The sequence below is a fragment of the Anopheles moucheti genome, unplaced genomic scaffold, assembly GCF_943734755.1.
Source record: "Anopheles moucheti unplaced genomic scaffold, idAnoMoucSN_F20_07 scaffold_24_ctg1, whole genome shotgun sequence".
In the NCBI taxonomy this organism is placed as follows: domain Eukaryota; kingdom Metazoa; phylum Arthropoda; class Insecta; order Diptera; family Culicidae; genus Anopheles; species Anopheles moucheti.
The window spans coordinates 74031-96486 of NW_026453616.1; the positions used below are offsets into that span (position 1 = coordinate 74031).

The following is a 22456-nucleotide window of genomic DNA, read 5'->3' on the forward strand; positions in this document are numbered from 1 at the left end:
CGCTGCCATCTCCTCTGGAGACAATCCACCTATTTCCCCACGTGGGACATTTTTGTTCTGTACGGCAGACCTTCGTAACCGTTCCATCTCCCTGCGTCTGCGACGTCTTCGAATAACCTCCGCTGCCGAAGGTGGAGCCCGTCTGTGACGTGCCCTGCCAAGAGGAGCTGCTGGAAGTGTTCCTCCCCTCGTGCGGTTTCTCCAAAGCCTCTGCATATAGAGCCGCCTTTCATGCCGCAGCCGCAGAGTCGCTTCAGAGGGCGGTTGCCCTCTACTGGTAGACGGTACATGAGGCGGTACCGTTCCAACCTCCTCAGCTTCGATTTCTGCCTGCAGGATTTCCTCCTCACGAGCTCTTTCTGCTGTTGCCATCTCTGCCGCCAACGTCACGTTGGCCCTTGCTTCCGCCCTTCGACGACGTCGCTGATTCATCGACGCCCTCACTTGGTTCTCGCGGCATAGCTCCACTAGATGCGCTGCATCAGCTGCCACCTCCTCAACTGCGTCAACCGACGCAGGATTCGCTCGAGCGTTCAGGAGTACCTGGTCCTCTCGCCAGAGCTGCTGCAAAACTGATGTAATTTGCTTTGCGGCTTGTTGAATGGACCGCCACCACTCCGGACTCTCCAACATCTTCGCTCCGAGATTGTCAGGGTGTACCGGATCGCTACCACCACCACCCAGGAACTCCCGTCGGACCGTTCCAAACTCAGGACACTCGAACAGTACGTGGGCCACCGACTTAACCGTTCCTGGACACCGTGGGCACTCGGCAGACGATGCGAAGCCGCAGACATGCAGATACTTACGGAAAAAACCGTGTCCCGTGAGTATTTTTTTTTTGTTAACGGGGAGGGAACCTTCAAAAGATACCCACCTAGAGGGGCATATCGCGGCTAGACACCGCCCCTCGAGATGGGTTATGTGGGATTCATCATGAAGCTTGACCCGTGAAGCGAGTCAATCAACCGATGCGACCGCACTAAACCACTCCTCGACCTGATCCGAACCCTGCCGATGCGCTGATGTGCGTAGTACTCCATGCGGGGTCGTGTGTGCGTAGCACCCTTGCTGTTGCGCACTGCTGCGTCGTCCTTCCTGGTTGTCCTCGCTGCTGCTGCCGCTTCGTGTCTTCCGTCTGCTGCTGCTGCTGTTGTTCAGAATCCACCCGTCCGTGGCCGCCACTCTCGGGTGGGTCCTAGCTCCTGCTGCTGCTCTGGTTACTCGTCGCTACCGCTGCTGCTTCTGTTTTCCGTTGTCCTGGTGTTGTTGGTGGCGGGGGGCCGCTATTGCTGCCCCCGTTGATCCGCGTTCCTCCGTCGCTGCTGCCGTCGTCTTCTGGCCGTCGGCGGACTCTCCTCATTCCACCTCACTTGGAGGCTTTTGAAGATTGTCCGTGCGGCCGTCCGGACTGCTTCCCATGTGCTGCGGCTGGCACACATTTCCGTGGCAAGGTTGTCCATCGTCAAGCGGGTGTGGCTCTGTTGCTGCATCTCGTGTTGTGCTCGGGCGAACCGTGGACAATGGAACATCACGTGGTCGACATCTTCCACGTCATGCTCACACACCGGACAGTTAGGCGAGCCCTCCAGGATACCTTTGTTGGCGAAGTAGCTCCGCAGGAACCCGTGTCCCGTTAGGACTTGGGTAAGATAGAAATCTATTTCCCCGTGCTTGCGGCCAACCCATGAACTGATGTTCGGGATCAGCCTCCTTGTCTTCAAACCTGGCGAACTCTGCTGCTCTGCGCCGGCTGTCCACTGGCGTTGCCAGCGCTCCATGGTCTCTTCTCGCTGCCGCTTCCGTATGTCTGGTGCTGGACCTCCCCTCGCTGCCTTTTCGTCGTGGCAGCGGATGTCCTCCTCTAGGAGGAGAACTAACGGGATGGTGCTTGCAACCACGCAGGCGGCGTCGTATGAAACCGTTTGGAATGCGCTGGCCACTCGAAGCACTCCGGTGCGATGCGACCTCTGGACTGTGGTGCGGTGAGTGTTCCTCTGTAGAAGCTTCCGTCCCCACGCTGGCGCAGCGTAGCGGACAATGCTATTCCCGACGTTCACCAGGGGTCTCCTTCTGCTGCTTTTTGGGCCACACTTGTTCGGCATCAGGGCGGTCAAGACGTTCGTGATACGAGTCGCCTTGTTGCAAACCTCCTCTAGATGTCGACCGTGGTGCTGTTTGCGGCAGAGCTCAACCCCGAGGTACTTGAGCGTCTCCGTGGATTCGATCGTGTGTGTCCCCGCTCGTAGTTGGCCTATCTGCGGGGTGTGATGGGTGCAGAAGATCATGTAGCCGGTCTTGTGATGGGCCAGCTGCAATCCCACTCCTCCCATCCAACGCTCGATCGTCTCCAGGTTCCTCGTAGCAAGGGCGCTGATGTCCTGCGTGTCCCGTCCAACGAGGGTGAACGTCACGTCGTCAGCAAACCCGATGATGTCCGCACGCTTCCCGAACAGCTCCAGACGGAGAAGGTCGTCGAACATGACGTTCCACAGTGTTGGCCCTAGAACCGAACCCTGAGGCACGCCCGCCGACACTGGTAGCGAGACCAATCCTTCGTCCGTCTCGTAGTGGAGCGTGCGATTCTCGAAGTAGTTCCGCAGCATCGCCAGGAGGTACGGTGGCGTGTTCCTTCGCTGCAGAGCCTCTCCGATCGCTGTCCAGTTAGCCGTGTTGAAGGCGTTCTTCACGTCGATTGTCACCATCGCACACAGTCGGTCGCCCTTGCCCTTCTTGTCGAGCGCGATCTTTCCATTGGCGAGCACCCTGTTGATGGCGTCCATCGTAGAGCGTCCCTTTCGAAATCCGTACTGGGCGTCAGACAGACCACCCGTCGTATCAAGATGCTCCGTGAGTCTGCGCTGAATGAGTCGCTCCAGTACTTTCCCGAGGACGCTCAGTAGGCAGATTGGCCAGTACGACGACGGTTCCCCGGGTGGTTTCCCCGTCTTGGAGAACAGCACTAACCGTTGCCTCTTCCATTCGTCCGGGAAGTAGCCTGTCCGGATGTAGTGCTGGAACGTTCTCCTGAAGACACCGGGAAAGGCCGTCATCGCCGCTATCAGGGCCACGTTCGGGATATTGTCGTCGCCCGGGGCTCGCTGCGGGTTGAGCGATTTTGCAATGCTCAACAGCTCCTCCTCGGTGACGGGATCCCGGTCGATGTTCTCTTCCGACAATCTGGCCGCTGTGGGCCACTCCATGGGCGGTCGCTCCGGAAAAAGTTCGCCGACGATGTGCTGGAGCTTCGCTGGGTCCCGTTCCATCGGTACGCGCGCTCCAGTCCACTGCTGCTTCCTGATCTTGTAACCCGGCCCGAATCCGTGGGGCCCTAGCTGTTCAGGTAGCTGTTCGCCGTACTCCCTCTTGCTTCGCTTGACCGCTTGCTCCAATGCTGCTCTGGCTGCTGTACAGGCCGGCCGTCGTTCCTCTCGCTGGTCGTCCGTCCGTGCTCTCCTGAGCCGTCTCCGCATCCCGATGTAGTTGCGGCGTAGCTGGGCAATCTCCTCGTTCCACCAGTACACCGATCGTCGTCTTCCTCGGGCCGCAGGCAATCTCGGCATCGTCGCGTCGCAGGCGGTTGTCATGGCCTGCGTCAGCTCGTCCGCCAAGAGGGTGTGGTTGTGGATGTCCAGCGAGCCCATGACTTCAACGAAGAGGTCCTTGTTGAAGAATCGGGTCGCCCACCTACACACCGCCGTTTGCTGCTCCCTCTGTCCCAGGTTCTGTTGTGCCGTCGTCCGCTCGACCGTGAACTTGATGGTGTTGTGGTCGCTCGGATTTTCGTCACAGACGCGCCAGTCGTTGTCTCCCATGAGCGACGGGCTGCAGAAGGATACGTCGACGATGGAGCTGCGACCACTGTGACCGCTCCATGTTGGATGGTTGCCCCGATTCAACAGGACCAGTCCCAGCGACGCCGCTGCGTCCATCACCACCGCGCCCCTGTGCACCCGCTCTCCATCGTTGCTTCTGCGTTCCATGCCCCACGCTCTTGACCAGGCGTTGACGTCGCCGCCAATCACGGTGTCCCGGTTCCGCGGTATCACCGACGCAATCTCTGTCCATTTGCGCCAGAAATCCTCTACAGTCGAATCGGGACCCACTGGTGGCAGGTACACGGAGCAGAAAACGATGCCACGCATCTCGACCACGACGAAGCGATACCGTCGATTCTCGATAATGCGTTGGATGGGGTACCTTCCTGTCGATACTGCTGCCACATTGCCCGTCGGGTCCGCAACCCAGTTGCCGTTGTTCTCGGGGATCCGGCATGGGTCCGAGATCAGCACTATGTCGCAGCCTTCCGATCGGGCCGTTTGCAGCAGCATGTCCTGGGCCAGCTGGCTGTGGTTGAGGTTCTGCTGGAGTACCTTAACCATTGCAGGGCCGGCTGGTGACCCCTCCTCCTACTTGGCGGCAGTTGCGCTGGCCGAACGTGTGTCCGATTGCGTCCGGGCCCTTGCAGACGAGACATTTCCGCTCCTTAGTGCACGGTCCAGAGTGCTTAGGCTCAGCACATCGATGGCATCTGCTGGACCGATCCTTGCCGCGGCAGTTGGTGGCGATGTGGCCAAACTCATAGCATCGGTAGCACTGGCGCTTCGTCTCCACCTTCCGGAGTCTGCAGCACCGACTTAGCCCGATGACGTGCTGCGTCTGCAGCACCTCCTCCGTCGCGGCCACCTCTGGGCAACCGAAGAACGCGACCAACGTACCGTAGTTCGACTTTACGGTCGTGACCTGATCCGCGTAGATGGTTACTCCCAAGGCGGTGCTAATGTCCGTGGCGATGTCCTCTTTAGAGCAGCTGGGCGGGATGTTTGTGCAGGTGAGCCGAACAGTGGGGGTCCGCGGACGGGCTTTCGCCTTGCCGTCGAGCGCCGCGGACACCTTTCTCCATTTGTCCAGGGTTTCGGTGTGGGTTTTGCAGGACAATTCCAAGAGAAGATTCCCTTGGAAGTTGGTCCGCACTCGCTCCACTACCTTCCTGTCGTCGCCCAGCTTCTCCTTTACTACGCGCAATATCTCGTCCGGCGTGGTGTCGTTGATCGCCTCCAACTCCAGGGCGTCCGTCCCGTGAGTATTTGGGAGAGGTGGAAGTCCACCTCCCCATGTTTCCGTCCCGTCCATTGGTGCAGGTCGGGAATCATCCTGTGTGCCCACCGTACATACCGACTGGCCCTTGGACTCCAGGCTGCGCTATCCCATGACTGCTGCCATCTCTGGATCGTTGCAAAACGTTCTGAGCATCTGATTTCCTTCTTCGATTCGCCAGAAGAAGAATTTAGGAGCCTCTGATGACATCGGGCATCCTCATCTATCACCAGACGAAGCGGCAGAATCTTCGCCAACACCACTATCACCTCATACGCAACGGAGCGAAAACAGCAACCACTGGAAGTTCGTCGCTTCGACCCAAACCGGCGCAGCATAACAGATCACTGATTCTGCAACTCCAGCAAGCAGCCTTCGTTTCGCCACTTGGGGGCCACTGTGATTCCGCATCATTGAAGTTACTATTGCCACCACACGGAGGGCCTTGGACGTTGCCGCTTCCACGTGCGGTTTCCACGAAAGGTGGTCGTGAATCTGCACCCCCAGATAGCGAATCCACTGCTTAGTTTTGCACACGGTGTCTCCGACACGCAACGGGATCTCCAATCGTCCTCGGCGGAGACTCGATTTCAAGACAGCCTCAGTTTTGTAAGCGGCGAGCGTTAGATGACGTGTGCTCAGCCATTCTTCGACCGCTTGCACTGCTTGTTCAGCTACGGCAACTGCTTCCTCGGGATTACAGCCCTGCGCCAACACCGCAATATCATCAGCAAACCCCACGATGCTAGCACCTTCAGGGAGCTGGACACGAAGTACGCCATCATACATGACGTTCCATAACGTGGGGCCAAGAATTGACCCCTGTGGAACGCCAGCACTCACGCGACGTGTCTTCGGCCCGTCGCTGATCTCGTCGAGCTCCCTGTCAGTGAAATAGTCCTGCAGGACTCGCTGAAGTTTCACCGGCACGGCCCGATTCTTGAGAGCCTCCGCAATCGCCTGCCAGCTGGCGGTGTTAAATGCGTTGCAGACGTCCAACGCAACTACCAGAAGGCAGCGCTTGTCTCGACAGTTGGTGCGTCCGAACGACATGGCTTGTCGTCCTGCATTTACCACCATCTGAATCGCCTGGATGGAAGACCGGCCCTTACGGAATCCGAACTGATTCGGAGCAAGTTGCGGAGATGTAGGATCTTCCAGCGTCTCATTAAGCAACAATCTCTCAAAAGCCTTACCGGGGTTATTCATCAGGCATACCGGTCGAGAGGACGACGGGTCGCCCGGTGGCTGTCCCGGTTTAAGCAACAGTACAAGCTTCTGTTTTTTCCATTCTTGCGGGAAACAACCATCATCCAAGCATTTCTGGTACAACGCCTGGAACGTCTCTGGGTACTTCCTGATGGCTGCCGTTAAAGCCGCGTTAGGCAAACCTTCCAACCCAGGAGCCTTGCGCGGGTTCAAATTGCTGGCAATCACCTTCAGCTCCTCCTTCGACACTGGACGGACCGGCGCATCAGCTTCATCTGGACCTAGCTCCGGCCATTCCACCGGTGGATGCTCTAGAAACAGCTCTGCTACGATGTCTACTGCTGTCTACGTTGTTCTGAGCGTCTTGCCACCGAAAGCTGCTCCCCCACAGCGAACCTTATATATACGTGATCGCTGTACGAGTAGCGATTTAAGATGCGCCATCCCCGTGCCGGATCCGTCGCCAAATCTGAGCGGCAAATAGAAGTACTGGCGAACGCCACGTCCACTCTACTGGGCCGCGCAACACCTTTGCCTAGGAAAGTTGGGTCGGTGCCGATGTTGAGGACATCCAGTCCTAAACTCAATGCCATCTGAAGGAGCTCCTCACCTTTTGGGTTGGTACGTGCACTCCCCCGTTGAAGTCTCCGTTGAAGCCAAGCCAGCGTTCCGCCAGCGTTCCGCCAAGCGTTGAAGTCTCCAGCCAACACGATCCTTGGATGCCCCCTTGCAATGACCTCAATACGATCCATCAGCTCCTCGAACTCCGGCATGCCAACCGACGGCGAGGCGTAACAGCATATTAGCACAATGCCCGCTACCTCCGCCGCCACGATGCCCGAGTGCTGAACACTCCACACTCGTTGTATTGGGTACCTCTGCCCGCTGGTAACGATCGCCGCCTTCAGGCTTTTGTCTGTAACCCAATTCCCGTTGTTGTGTGGAACACAGTATAACTCCGTAAGCAACAGAACATCTACTTTTTCCTCCCGCATCGTATTGAGCGCAAGATCCTGCGCACACCTGCTGTTGTTGATGTTAATTTGTAGAAACTCCATCAAAAGGCCGTACTTTACTCACCGGGCAGGATGCTGCAGCGATGCGGTGACTTCCACCACACTTGATGCATTTCACGCTGGAGAGGCACGTCGCAGCCTTGTGATCATCTCCGCCACAACGCAGACACATGACAGAGCGATCCACTCCTTGACACGTTTGCGCCAAGTGCCCTCGCTCCAGACAGCGGTAGCAGCGGCGTTCCTCCATCCTGACCTTCGGTGCGTCCCAGACATTGCACACCAAATAGCTAACCTGGATACGTTTGCCGGCCAAGTGATTCGCCTCGCTGCGCGGTAGACGAATTCTGGCGCGTTGCGTCCCATCACGTCGCTCCCACACGCTGACTGTGGCACTCGTGTCCGTCTTGCCAAGCTGCGTTACGATGGCCTTACGGATATCACTTTCCTCCGCCAAGTGATCAATGTTGGTCACTATCAGCTCTGCCATCTCTGTGACCAACCGTGCCGTGCCCTTATCACCTAGGGCTTCCTTGATCTTAATCAACAAGGCGGCGCTGTCGGAGTCGCGACTCAACGGTAGCCGTAGATGGTCCCCCGGTGTTCTTTTGCCTACAACAATCTGATGTTGATACTCTTGTAGAGTCGGGTTCAGCCTAACGGTTTCGTAGATCTTTCGGAAACTCATCCCACTCGCCGGAATCACCACGATCTCATCTGGACGTCTACGCGCCGCGTTCTTGGCGCTGCAGTTGCGCCGGCTTTGTCAGCAAACCCGACTGCTGTTGCTGCGTCTGCTGTTGTTGCCGCTGTGGGGACTGCTGTCGTCGCTGCTGCTGATGTTGCTGCTGCTGTAGACGTTGTGGCTTACGCTTACGCCGAACCACCTCAGCAAAGGACCCACCCTCATCAACCGAGGGCCACTGATGTTGCATCTCCTGCTGCAACTGCTGCTGCTGTTGCTGCTGCGACTGTTGTTGCGGTCGCTGCTGCTGTTCCTGCTGCGACTTTTGTTGCAGTTGTTTTTGGATGGAACCCATTCCGGCCATCAGCCGTTGCAACTCTTCCCTATTTTTCTGCGCATCCTCGCGCAACCACGCCGTGCGCTGCTCCATGTCATCCCGCAGCGCTTTTTCCCGTCGAAGAGAATCTTCCCGGCATTCTCGAAGCAACCTCACCAGGCTCTCCGAGGAGCTCATCTGCTGAAGCTGCAGCCGGAGAGCGGTCACCTCGCTCTGGAGATCCTTCATTCGCTCGAGGATCTCCTGCTTCTCTTTTCTTTCCGCCTCTACTTGTTGGCGCAACTCCTCTGCTTCACTTAAACGCTTGACGAGACCCGTGCTGGTTCGGGCGTTCATCAGCACGACAACTGACTTCTTAGCTGCCATGCTGGAACAGGTGCAATCGGTGGTCTCTTTAAATGACCTCAACGTTCGAGTTGTCTCCATCATACCAATACTCGCAAGCGAAATTTAATTTTTTTCGCTACTCTGTTGAATTTACCCGATGAAAATCGAATTTTCCTGTCACTTTAGAGCATTTTTCCGCGAGTTTCCCTCCCCCCTGCGGAAAAGGGTGGGCGGATCGGGGTGCAAAATGTGTCCCAAATTCAAGCTCGCCTTCTTCTATTAGTCCCACTGACGAATTTTCTCGTTTAAATTCAAATGTCACTTTAGAACTTTTTAGATCGCTTTTTAGAATATTTCTCCTCCCCTGATTTAGATCACTCCACGCATTTCACACTGTTCTTTCGGACGATCTTTTTGGCCAAAATTCGCTTTTTTTATTTATTTATTTTTTTACAGCTAATGTTGTAGTGCTACCAAAACTTGAACACACTCTTTTTCGGCCGAAATCGACCGTAATCCATAGATTCTCGCGCAATATCACAATGACACACGATAATCGTTCAATCACAACGAAAACCGCGACCCGATCGGTTGATTTTTCAACTTTTAAATGTAAAACACTCCATCAATACAAAATGTATGGGGGACTTTATTTCACTTATTTGAGTCTATTTTCATCCGATTTAGGATTGGTCATAAAATGTCCCGGCTGAGTTCGTTGAAATTGCTGGCTTCTCGACTGGACGGCTAGTACAATTTCTTGCGCTGGAGACTCGATCATTGCACTATCCCGCTTGATGTACACTAACCTGTTGCACTCCGCTGACAACTGCTAAAGCGTGCTTAAAGCCTTATCCTCAATACGCGCCAAAAGCCTTGTACGGAATTCAACATCATACTCCGACTTAAAACCACAGACAAACAATAGACACTTAAATTCCTCTTCCGTAAGCTTGCTCAGCTCAAAATCCACGCAAGCTTTGTTCAATCGACAGGCATAGTTTAAGTGATCTTCGCTATGCTGTTTAGAGATTTGCAAACACTTAAAACGTATGCTAAGCAAAGACTCTCGTATATCCAACAGACTGGTTAGTTTTCGAACGGTATCCGAAAAAGTAAAATTTCCCGCACGCTGCGGTAATAAAAACGAGGAATATCTTTCGAGCTCGATCGGACCGAGCTTCCGCAGTAACAACTTAACTCTAGCCGCATCATCTAAACGCTCCTTTATAAATAACTCCTCGTATCTCGTATACCACGCACGGAACGTAACACCACATTCTTCATCATAACGGAAGTCAGTGATGCTTCTAGCTAGTGAGTCAATTAACTGTTCCGGCAGAAACGCAACCGCACTTTGATTTGTCACACCCCGGCACAGTATCTGGTTGATACTTTGCTGCTGTTGAGCCATCTGCTGCTGTTGCTGGGCTATCTGCTGCTGTAGAATCTGTAGCGTTTGCAGCATGGCGCTATCAGGATGAAACAGCGGCGTTGAGCCCAAGTGCGATGGCGGCTGAACACCCGTCTGCAACGGTGTAGCAGCGTCGCTTCGGTGCATACTCCCAAGAACGCGCTGATCGGCTAACGTACGCGCTTGCGAATGAATTATTCCTCCATTCTGCGAGTTTATCACTCCGCCGGTGTTAGAACGGCCCAACGATAACCGTCTTTGCTTTGAATCCGTCTCCTCGGTATTCATCCTTCGTCGCTTAAGGTGCGGAATTTTTGTTGAAAAATTAAAATAAATTGAACGTACAACAAAAATTAGTTCTCGTCGCCACTGTTGTATTTTAAACACTTTATACGTTTTATTTCAGACACTCTATAAAACACGTAACACGACCATCCCAAGCCCAAGGAGAAGAGAGCGGGTCGTGCGATCGTTCACGCGATCGCTCCCGATCCTGACGCTTTACATCAAATGCTGTCACTTCAGGGTGACAGCATCGAGTATCGTCTACACGGCCTAGCTGCCCACACAACACTCTGGGTGTATTGCGATTTGATGATATGCCTTATGCAGGTCTACTTTCGAGAAAACAGTCTTGCCCTGCAATAGCATTGTAAAATCCTCCAAAAAAAAAGGAGAGGATAACGGTCGGGGACCGTTTTCGCGTTCAGGGCCCTGTAATCGCCACAGGGTCGCCATGTGCCGTCGGCTTTTTTCGTCATATGAAGGGGCCTGGCCCAGTTGCTGTTGAAAGGGCGCCACACTCCGAGCTGCACCAGAGAATCGAATTCAGCCGAGCAGCAGCGTACTTCTCGGGTGAGGTCGGGCGAAGGTCGGCTGACCAGTGGTCTCGATGCGGTGCGCGATTTCAGATTGCTGGTGCGTACCTGGTGCGGTCAATCCTGTCAATCTTGGGAACTCCTTCAACAAAGTAGCTATGGGTGACGTTGCATCACACACTTTGACGGTTGGTTCTTGCAGATTTCGGTCCGGAACACCAGGTAGGTACGTAGTTTTGTCAGAGCGTCGACGATGCATTTATTTCGAAGGTCCACCAGGAGGTAAAAATGCAATAGAAAATCGGCTCCAATGATTGCAGTCCCTACATCTGCAATTACGATGTTCCATAGAAACGTTCGCCTTAGTTAGGGCAACGACTAAAGTGTAGAGAGATTCTCCATAAAAGCGAATCGGGGAACTGTTTGCGGCAAATAATTGCATCGATGAGGGCTTGCACGGGACGGAGCTGTGCTGCCTGGGTATCACAGAGACGTCGGCACCGGTATCTATAAGAAAATGCTTGTTTGTGTTGCGGTCCACTACAACGAGCCGATAGCTAGATAATGAAACGGCATGGACCTCCGGTACAACGTCTCGGTGAGAAAATCAGGATGATGGAGTGTGGGCACGTTGCTGCCGGCTGTTAAAGGAGCAAGGTGCTCTGCACTTCCGCGCTTCCTGACCATAGCGTTCATGATAGAAACACAACCCGTTAGGAGTTGGTGTAACAGCACGATGCATTTGGCGTTGACGGGAACGTGAACGAGGTCGTCCCTGTTCACGCGAGGGCCCGCGTTCCGGGCGAGTGGTTTGGCGAAATACCTCTTCCAAGCGTTGGCTTAGTTCGGCCACCTGTCGCGAGAGGCGTTCGACTTCATCATTTCGTACCTCGGAAACGGTTTGGTACGGACACGTACGGTGGTATAACGCAAAGGAATCCATAAGGCCGTCTCCACATGGGCCGCGGCCGCCGCAGCCGCCGCGGTACCGCGGAAAACGCGTATAGCTTGTATGCCACCTTCCGCGCTTGGAAATACGCAGATGTTCCGTGTTGTTTGTTTTTTAAATAAACAAACGGTGTGTTATTTACAAAGTATCGTAGCAGTGCAGTGTGTAATAAAAGATGAATCGCCAAAAAACTTTAGCCGTTCTGCAATTCACAAATGCATGGACGAATTTCCTCCGTCTGCATTTGGCTAGCATACAGCAACCTTCGGCTAGGGAATGGATGCGTCCTTTGCTTAATGAACGAGATCACCAAGCTAGTCATCTTGTGGAAACCATTTTGCAAGAAGAATTAGACTGCACCATCATCAATTTTATGAGATTGTCCAGGAGTGATTTTGACTACATTCTTCGGCAAATTGAACCACATATTCAAAAACAAGATACGAATATGCGCAAGAGTTTGTCACCAAAAGACAAACTTATTGTTACTTTGCGATATTTGACTACGGGCGATCAGTACAACGGGTGAGTAATATTATATGCTAGTTATCTGAAGTCTTAAGCTACTTATTTGATTAAATAATCTTTATTTTTAGATTTCAACACAAGCGATCAGTAGCTTCATACCCGAAGTATGTGACTGTCTCGTAGAAGTTCTGAGACATTATGTAAAGGTAAGAAAATAAATGCATTTGTTTATTGTGTGTATCATCTCGCTGCAGTTACACTCGGAAACTGTTCCAGGTTATAATTAACTTACCAATGGTGACTGTTCCGTCATCCGCGCCGATGGATGACGGACTAAAATTTCGGGGGAGTCTATCTATTGCCATTTTATCGTTGCTGCGAACACCCTTCATTGGTACAGGAATGAAAATATGTCGGTATTCTATCCCAAACGTATTCCTTTCCTTAAGGAGCAGACGAAAAAGCTTTTGAAGGACAGAGGCGCCGGCAGCAACCCACCGAAACAATGAAAATGTTTTCTAGTGCTCGTACTAGACGTCCGTGAATCAGTTCATGTTCGCTTGTGCTGATTAAAACCAGGTTTATTCGAATAATGGCGATGTTGTTCTGTTGTAGTGACGTTGTCTTTCTGTTCGTGCTATTCTTCGAACCAAACTTCGATCAGCAAGACTTTGATTTCAAGCAAGCGTTCCATAGAGCCACGATGGCAAAAAACAACACAAACGCACAGACTAATACAACCAAAGTCGCTTGTTTATTTATCATAATTTGGCAGAGATTTCAAATCGTTTCCGTCAGGTTATTTAGCATTTTTAATATAAATCCTCTTTTTCAAGCACGAAGCAGTTTATAAGTATGCAGCATGTATTTTTCACTACGAAAAGTTTTATTGTATCAATTACTTGTTAACCATCAGGTCATACCTGATCAATCTTTGGTACAAAAATGATGGTGATCAATTTTTTGATCGATTGCACAAAGCCTTTCATAGGTTGTTTATGTAGGAAACAAGGTGAGAGCTTACGAATTTAATCTAATCACCCGGACGCTCTAATCAATTTAAACTAATGTGTTTACACGAGAGCTATGCGTCAAATAGTTATCACAATGTAAGTGTTATGGTCAATAATGGTGTTAAGTGCTGTCGTCATAAGTCTAAAAATCAAGAGGCTGTGCACGCGGGTACCATTACATTTGCTTTATTTAATCCTACTCGCAGCCGTGCCGGAGAGAGAGTTTCCTTCACAGCTGGACACTCTTCATCCTGAACCTCCACAGCATCTCACGGGATGCAGGCACTCATCTGTGAGAGCCGTGGTGATTGTGTCCAGGTCGGACCATCCGGTTTATTCACCATAACATCTCCCTCCTTAAAAGGTTCGGTACACGTCGAACCGACTAGGCGGTCTTCTATTGCGAGAAGAGCGCCGTGGTTGTTGTACCGAATCGATAGGTTCCGTTCTTCGTGATGTAGCTCTTCTCTGTTGAACTAGTTGTATTGGGCGGCTGCTCGTGTTACACTCACTTGATGAAACATAGGACGGCACAGGCGCTTTCAATGAACACAGTGTCTCGGCAGCTGGCGGATGGTCAGGTGATGCAGGTATTGATGATGGTTGTAGCTGCCAAGCATCGAACAGTAGGTTCAATGGTAGTGGATGAGCCCGTGCAGTGTCCCTTAGCGGACCGTTGCTGGTGCGTCGACGCAGTTGATTTATGTGTTCCCCTCAGCATTTCTAACCAGGTACATAGTTCTCCCTAGGCGCTCGACGACAGTAACAGCAATCCATTTCCAATCGTTCAGGCTGAATTGCTTAGCGTAGATAGTGTCGCCTGATTTCAACTCTCGAACTTGTATGCCAGGGTTTGGTTGAGAAGGGTGCTGTGGTGGCAATAGAAGCTCTAGCAACGTTCTGGGGCGCCTGCGCAACATAATCTCAGCTGGGGACTTTGAACCGTTCAGCTGAGTGTTCGGGGTGGATCTATAGGTCTGCAAGAAGGTGTCCAAGGCTTCTTGCAACGTGAGACCATCAGCGGAAAGCTTCCTCACAGCGCGCTTGAAGGTGTCCACAAACCTTTCAGCTTGTCCGTTGGACTGCGGGTGATACGGCGCTGTCCTGATGTGCTGAACCCCGTTTTGCCTACAAAAAGACTCGAAATTTGTGCTAGTGAATTGAGGACCATAGGCTTCGTAACTGGGTTTCCCAGGGTGAGTTTCTAACGGTGGACCTCTGCTTTCACTGGAAGGGCCGTAGAAGTGAATGCGCTCGGAATTGTTCGGGTCGGACAGTTAGGCTTTTGTTCTGATAAATCAGAATAAGTTCCTAATGTGGACCTCCGTTCAATTCGATTGCCAACCCAGCGACTCGAAAAGCACCGTGGTTAAGGTTTAAAATACAAGTCAAGTTTATTGGCAATGTCTCCTGCTTATATACTAACAATGTGTCTTGAGATTTGAAGGCGAAAACGAGATGAACGATAGAATCATTCTCCTTACGTTAGCAATCTTATGTTGAAAGATCGAATCATTCTTCTTACTTTAGCATATCTTGCTTTGTGAGGGTATACACGCCCGTCGACGGTCGTATTGCGTCTGCTTATTTGCGATAATTGTCGTATAGTCGATTGTATTTGTTTACAGTATCAACGGTGAGGGCTCTTATTGTTTATACGCTTTTCGAACGGGTCTCCGGACGTTGTTTACTTATGACCTCACGTATCTTTCAATTGTTATGTTTTTGTTCCCCCTTTGAGCGCTGGCATGCTCATTCATGAATTTTGTTCGCTTACTTTGCATTTCGACCGATTTCGCGGATTTCTTGAATGTTGTGATTATTCCTCTTTTGGGTGCTAGCATGTTCCTTCATGAAATCTTTTCGCGTTCGTAACAGGATACTTATTGCTTATTGTCGCCCCGAGGCCAACTGAACACGCGTCGGCAGACACGATGATCTCCTGCCGAGGATCGTAGTGCGTCAACAGCAGGTCTGATGCCAGTATCGTTTTAAATTTCTCGAAAACCTCTCTGCATTTTGACGTCCAGCGAAATTCGATTCCGGCCTTTAACAAGTCGTCTAACGGTTAGCGTAAGTTCCTCATGTTGGGTACAAAACGACCGTAATAATTTATGGCTCCTAAAAACGATCTAACCTCTGTGATGTTGGTCGGCTCGGGAAGCTTGCGTATAGCTTCAACCTTTTTCGGGTCAGGGCGTATTCCACGGCTGTCAACGATAAGGCCCAAATATTTAATTTGATTCACCCTGAAGGAACATTTTTCCGCTCGCAATGTGAAGCCATAGTTCTGGATCCGGGTTAAAACTTCAATAACGGCTGCATCGTGCTCAGACTCGGAAGGACCTCCGATGATGATGTCATCCAGGTAGACCGAAACTCCCCGGATGCCGGATAGCATCCCGTCCATCAATTGCTGAAAAGCTGTCGGTGCAATTTTGATGCCGGGTGGAAGCCGGTTGTACGTATAGAGGCCACGATGCGTATTAATTGTAAGGAACTGGCGGTAATTCGAATCAATCTCCACTTGCAGGAATGCATCAGAAAGGCCTATCTTGCTAAAGACCTTGCAATTTGCTAGCCGAGCAAATATGTCTTCAGGTACGGGTAACGGGTACTCGTGGGGATGTAGTGGGGCGTTTAATCCCGTTGAATAGTCACCGCAAATACGGACCATACCGTTGGCTTTGCGCACGACGACTACAGGAGCAGCCCATTCCGCGGTAGTGACTGGAGTAATGACGTTCAACTCCTCAAGACGGTCGAGCTCGCGACTTACAATTTCCTCCATCGCGTAGGCTACTGGACGGCTGGGTCTAAAAACAGGACGAACATTATGATGTAACGAAAATGTTATACTCGCCTTTGTGCAGAGTCCTGTTCCCGAGAACACTTTCGGAAATATCCGCTGGAACGATTGCTGTCCTGCTGCTTCTACGTGGTTGCAGAAAGCATCCATCGGTTTCGACCAGAGCGAGAAAATATCCAGTAAATCGGCACCTAGTAGTAGTAGATTTGCTGCTCCGCAAACGCTTAGTGTTGCCTCCTTCGTCAGGTTACCAACACTAACAGCACAGCTAAATTCACCTTCCAACACTAGTTTGGCTCCCGATGCGGTTTTAGCTGTGACTGATGACGGTGCTAACGGCGGGCTGCCTATTTTCCTCCAAGTGCGGCGGTCAATTACACTGATGTCCGAAGCGGTGTCTAGCTGCAAGCGTACAGCTGTTCCATTGAGAGTGATGGCCACGAATCTGCGACGCTCCCTTATGCTCCGTACGTTGGCCGTTACCACACGTGTGTTGCAGTTTCGTCGTCGAAAATTAGACCGCTTCTTCCTGTTCGCTGCGTTGCAATATCCCTCTCTATGATCATATTTCCCACAATCGAGACATTTGTGCGAACTATAGGTGCACTCACGCACCCAATGCATATCGCCACACAACCAACAGGATTTCGATGGCTTGCTCGTTGACGGACTTTCAGCCGCCTTTGGGCGATACGGACGATTACTATGCGTGAACCGCTTGTTGTGTGTTTGCTGGGCTGTTTTATCCTGCTTTCTCTTCTCTCCGTTGTACACTGCGAGGACACGCTCACTCATCTCTCCGGCTATCATTGCACTGTCTCCTTTTACACTTGTAATGCGCTGGCACTCGGCGGATAGTTGCTCTAGTAGTAGGCGGATAGTACTGTGTCGTTCTGTTTCTCTATCCGTGCTCTCTCGGTACTCTCGGAAAAATCCATGTCCGGAGAGCACCTGCGAAAGGTGGAAGTCCACCTTCCCGTGCTTACGTCCCGTCCACCGGTGCAGGTCGGGAATCAGGCTGTGTGCCCACGTCTGATAGCGGCTGGCCGATGGTGTTGCCGCCGCACGGTCCCACGCGTTCTGCCACTCTATCATCGTGGCCGCTCGCTCCATTGCTCGAGCCTCCTTCCTGCTGATGCCAGGTTCAGCCGACAGCCTGCTGTGGCACCTTGCGTCCTCTTGGATAATTAGACGGTAGGGTACAAGACCGGCCATCACCACCGACACCTCATAGGACACCGAGCGAAACGAGCTCGACACCCCGCGTGCCAGCGGCTTCTGCACCTGGGCCAGTCGTCTGCGGCACCACTGCATATCGGTCGCCTTAGCCCAGATGGGCGAGGCGTACCGAATGACAGACTCCGCAACTCCTGCCAGCAATCGCCGCTTGGCCACCTGCGGGCCGCTGTGGTTTCGCATCACCGAGGTGACGACCGCCACCGCACGGAGGGCCTTGTCCGCGGCCGCTTCCACGTGCGGTTTCCACGATAGCTTCTCATGAAGCTGGACCCCCAGATAGCGCATCGATCTCCCAGTGGTGCAGGTCACTTCACCGACGCGTACCGGAACCTCCAGTCGTCCTCGTCTCAGACTCGAAATGAGCACCGCCTCGGTCTTGTGGGGGGCGAGACTGAGATGACGTGCCTCAAGCCACCCCATCACCGCCTCAATCGCTGTCTCGGCAACCGTCGCCGACTCCTCCGGTGTGCGGCCCTCGGCCAGGATGGCGATGTCGTCAGCAAAACCGACGATGGTGGCCCCTTCAGGGAGCTGGATTCGCAGAACGCCGTCGTACATGACGTTCCACAGAGTCGGGCCAAGGATTGACCCCTGTGGAACGCCTGCCGTTACCCGACGTGACACCGGGCCGTCATGGGTGTCGTACACCAGCTCCCTGTCGGTAAAGTAGTCGCGGAGAAGGAGTTGCAGCTGCGCTGGGACCCCTTTCTCGCGCAGGGCCATCGCTATCGCCTGCCAGCTGGCAGTGTTGAAGGCGTTCTTAACATCCAACGCCACGACCAGCAGGCAGCGCCTGTCCCGCTGGTTCGTCCTGCCGAAGGACATCGCGCGCTCGCCTGCCTCCACCACCAGCTGGATCGCCTGCAGGGTGCTTCGCTGTCTCCGGAATCCGAACTGGTTCTCCGCTAGCTGAGGCGACTCCGGATCCTCGAGGTGCTCATTAAGCCTGTCGAGTGCCGTCCGCTCGAACACCTTCGCTGGGTTGTCGATCAGGCAGATCGGGCGACAGGACGACGCTTCGCCCGGTGGCTTACCTGGTTTAGGCAACAGCACCAGCTTTTGCCTCTTCCACTCGCGTGGAATGACGCCCGTGTCCAGGCAGCTCTGGAAGACCCCGACGAAGGACTCTGGATGCTTGCGGATGGCAACCGTCACCGCAGCATTTGGCACTCCATCCAGGCCAGGCGCTTTCCGCGGATGCAGCTCGCTCGCTATCGCCTGGAGCTCCGCGCAGCTGATCGGACGGACCGGAGTGTCCCCTTCCGAAGGCGCGACGTCCGGCCACTCGACCGGGGGATGCTCCGGAAACAGCTCCTCGACGATCCGCTGCAGCACCGCTGGGTCACGTTCACGCGCCGTCCAGCTGCCCCGAAACCGCAGAAGGACCTGCCGGAACCACTGTCCCGTCTCGTCCGCGGCTAGGGCCTGCAGCCACTCGTCGAACTGCTGCGCTTTGCTGGCCTTAATTGCCGTCCTTAAGGCAGCACGCGCCTCCTGGTGCTCCTGCGATGCCAACTCGACAGATGTCTCGTCCAAGGCCGTGCTCTGCCTTTCCCGGGCCAACCGGCAGCGCTCGGTCAGCTCCTCAATGGCCGGAGTCCACCAGTACACATTCGCGCTCTTTCTCTGCTGAGAGTGGCCGATCCTTGCCATGGTGGCATCGCAGGCCTCTGCGAGCACCATCCCCAGGCTTGCCGCATCGGTCACCCGATCGGCAAAACGGGTCGCCTCGAGTGCCATTTCGAAAGTACGGGGGCAAAACTGGCGAGTTCGCCAGCGAACACCCGCCTCCCGTACTCCGACGCCTTCCAGCCGCTGGATGCCCCGTCCGGGCCGCTGGCCAGCACGAGGCTGTTGCCCGACCGCAAACCGGATATAGCGGTGGTCGCTATAAGAGTAGCGGTCTAGCGTCCTCCAGGAGCTGATGACCTCCGCTACTCCATCCGATCGGCAGAGCGATGGACTCGCGAAGGCGACGTCCACCCTGCTGGGCCGGGCCACACCGTTTCCCAGGAAAGTCGGCTCCGTTCCGCGGTTGAGCACCTCCAACCCGATGCTCGTTGCCGTCTGGAGGAGCGCCTCACCCTTAAGGTTGGCACGCTCGCTCCCCCAGGCCCCGTGCCACGCGTTGAAGTCACCGGCCAGGACGACGTGGGGGTGACCTCTCGCCAGAACCTCCAGCCGGTCCATCTGCCGCTCGAAGTCCGGGAGCCCGACAGATGGCGGAATGTAGCAGCAGATAAAGACTATACCTGCTACATCTGCTGCCACTATGCCTGGATGCTGTACACTCCTCACCCGCTGGATGGGGAACCGTTGGCCGCTGGTGACAATCGCGGCCTTGAGTTGCTCATCAGACGCCCAATTGCCGTTGTTGGCCGGCACTGCGTATAGCTCCGTCACGAGCATAACGTCTGCTCCTTCCTCCCTCATACGCTGGAGCGCAAGATCTTGGGCGCTCCTGCTCTTGCCGATGTTGATTTGGAGCACCTCAATCATCGTCGGGCCGTATTTTTGCACAGGGCGGAGGCAATCGGGTGCGGGCCGCCACACTTTAGACATCGGACTTGGCCGATACAAGTAACCGCCTTGTGGCCTTCCGCGCCACACCGGATGCATATCTTGCTGCGGTCCTCGCCCGAGCACTGCCCGGCGAAGTGGCCACGCTCCAGGCACCGGAAGCACCGCTTCTCCGCCAGCGACGCTTTCGGGACCTCCCACACCCAGCACGAGGTGTAACCTAGGAGCAGGCGCTTCCCGGCCAGATGCTCCGCGTCCGACCGTGGCATGGTGACGCGGGCACGGTTCGTGCCATCCCGTCGCGCCCACATATCGATGGCGGCCTCAACGTGCTCCTTCCCCAGCGCCGTCAGCATTGCCTGACGCAGCTGGTCCTCATTCGCCAGGGAGTCTATGTTAGTGACCAGGACCTGGGCCATCTCAGTGCGGACGATCGCCGCTCCCTTGTCCCCGATGGCCACGCGGATGCGTTGGCATAGTTCCGCGCTATCGACGTCCCGGCTGAGCGGAAGCCGCAAAGTATCCTTCGGCGTCCGCTTTCCGACGCCAATTTTGTCCTGTAGGCCGTCGAGCTGGGCGCTTGTACGGATGACCTTGTACATATCCAGGTAGCTGACACCCTCCGCTGGCGTCACCTCTATTGAGTCAGGCCGCTTGCGTGACTTCTTTGCCACTGCTGGCATATTACGTGGCTGCTGCTGGCTCTGCTTGTGCAACAGCTGGCCCTTCAACTGCCACTGTTGCTGGTTCTGTCCAGCCACGCGCTGTCCGTTCGTCTGCTGCGGACGATGCTGCTGTTGCTGCAGACGTTGCTGCGGCCACTGCTGCTGTTGCTGCTGAGCCGACTGTTGGCGTGGCGGCTTACGGCGCACCACCTCGGCCCAGGAGCCGCCATCCGTCGTCTGAGGTGGCTTGCTCGTAGCCACCACCGCGTCCTGCTGATGTCCACGCTGCTGCGTGGCCCGCTCCAGCTGCTGCTGCACAAAAGGCTGGTTATGGCCGATGGACTGCGCCACCAGCGTCGTGAGCAGTTCCCGCTCCTTTCGCAGCTCTTCCCGCAGCTGCAGGTTATCGGCGATCAGCCGCTCCTCCCGTTGTCGCGCCTCAAGACGCGCCTCACGCAGGTCCTGACGAGCCTGCTCGGCCGCCGTTTCCAGCTGTACACGCAGGAGTGACACCTGCTCCTCCAGCTTTTTGACAACCGTCAGGAGCGTCTCGTTGTCCAGTTTCGCCTCACTTATCATGCGTCGCACCTCGCTCGACGGGGAACCTCCACAGCCAGTCACCAACTTGGCCGCGTATTTGCTGGAGCTAGTGGCCCCACTCACAGCAACTCCCTCCATCACAGGCGTCAACGGGACAGTGAGCCTCTTGCTCGAGCTCACTCCTGATTTTCCTTTGGTGGCAGCACTCGGCTCGTCCACCGAGGGAGTACGTCCCCTCAGAGCCCTATCCATGACCTTCAAAAGGCCAGCCTTTATGGTTGCGAATCAATTGATATATTTGCTTCTTCTGAAACAAAAAGCAAATTTTAATTCCAGAAACAAATATTTAAACCAATTAGGACCCAATATGTAGCGCCCGGGTTCGCCTCCTTGTCCAACGTTGAAATCACCGCCTGCCGGTATGCAACCCGCATACACCGGCCCGGGTTCGTGGCTGGTACCAACGCCCAAGTCTCCAAGCGCTACGGGTTGTTGTCGCCGCTACGTGATTCCGCTACCGCGCACCAGGTGACACCACTCGCGAAAGCTCCAGCGGTTTCCAATAGATGGCGCTGTTTGGTGTCTCCGCTAAAGCTCGCTGCCGGTGGTAGACTGCGGACTTGCTCCAGTTCACCGCGGACGTGCTGGATCGCTGTCAGGGGTTCACTGCGAACTTGTTTGACGTCGCTGTCAAGACGCGAGCGCGTTCCAAGCCGCACATTCACACGCGCCGACACACCTGACGCCGCTCTGCCGCTATTTTGCACGCACTATTTTATTAACTTTTCGGCAAAATTCGCACTGTCACCGCACGTTAAAACGTTTATTGGTGCCGAAACTATGTTTTTATGGTAACACTTTATGTTTTCCACCGCCTTTTTATTGTTTTTCAAGCACTTTGCTGCTCCCATACAAATTATATAGGGAGACTTTTATCGCACTTTCCAGGCGAGCATCGTCCTGTTTCACTAATATAACGCCATAGGCGGCTTGAGAACACGTTCATAAAGTAAATGAAACACTTTTCCGTCCTTTTAACGTTGTTTTAACACTCAATTTAACACTTTTTGCGGGAGCGACACAGAAGCACGTCCAAGCGCTGTAATGACAGCTGTCACACGCGCAAGCTCCACTTCGTTGTGGTGCCCTTCGTTATCGTTATCAGCTTCATCTTTTAGGCCGCACACCAGCATTAGGCACTTGAACGCCTCCTCGTTCATATTCGCAAACTGGAACTCGACGCATGCTCGGTTTACACGACAGGAGAACGCGATCAAATCCTCCGTGCGCTTCTTGTTGATTTGCATGCACTTATAGCGCTTACTAAGGAGAGATTCTCTGCTTCCGAAA

General features: G+C 54.0%; 1 protein-coding gene across 1 annotated transcript; it reads right to left on the minus strand.

Moving 5' to 3' along the window:
- Positions 1 to 9503: 9503 nt before the first annotated feature.
- On the minus strand, positions 9504 to 21358 carry LOC128309179 (uncharacterized). Its single transcript, XM_053045572.1, has 3 exons — positions 20885 to 21358; positions 15471 to 19871; positions 9504 to 10382 (listed from the first exon to the last, which is right to left on the minus strand). Exons 1-3 carry the CDS (start codon positions 21356 to 21358, stop codon positions 9504 to 9506), a joined length of 5754 nt encoding a protein of 1917 aa, XP_052901532.1.
- Positions 21359 to 22456: the final 1098 nt, after the last annotated feature.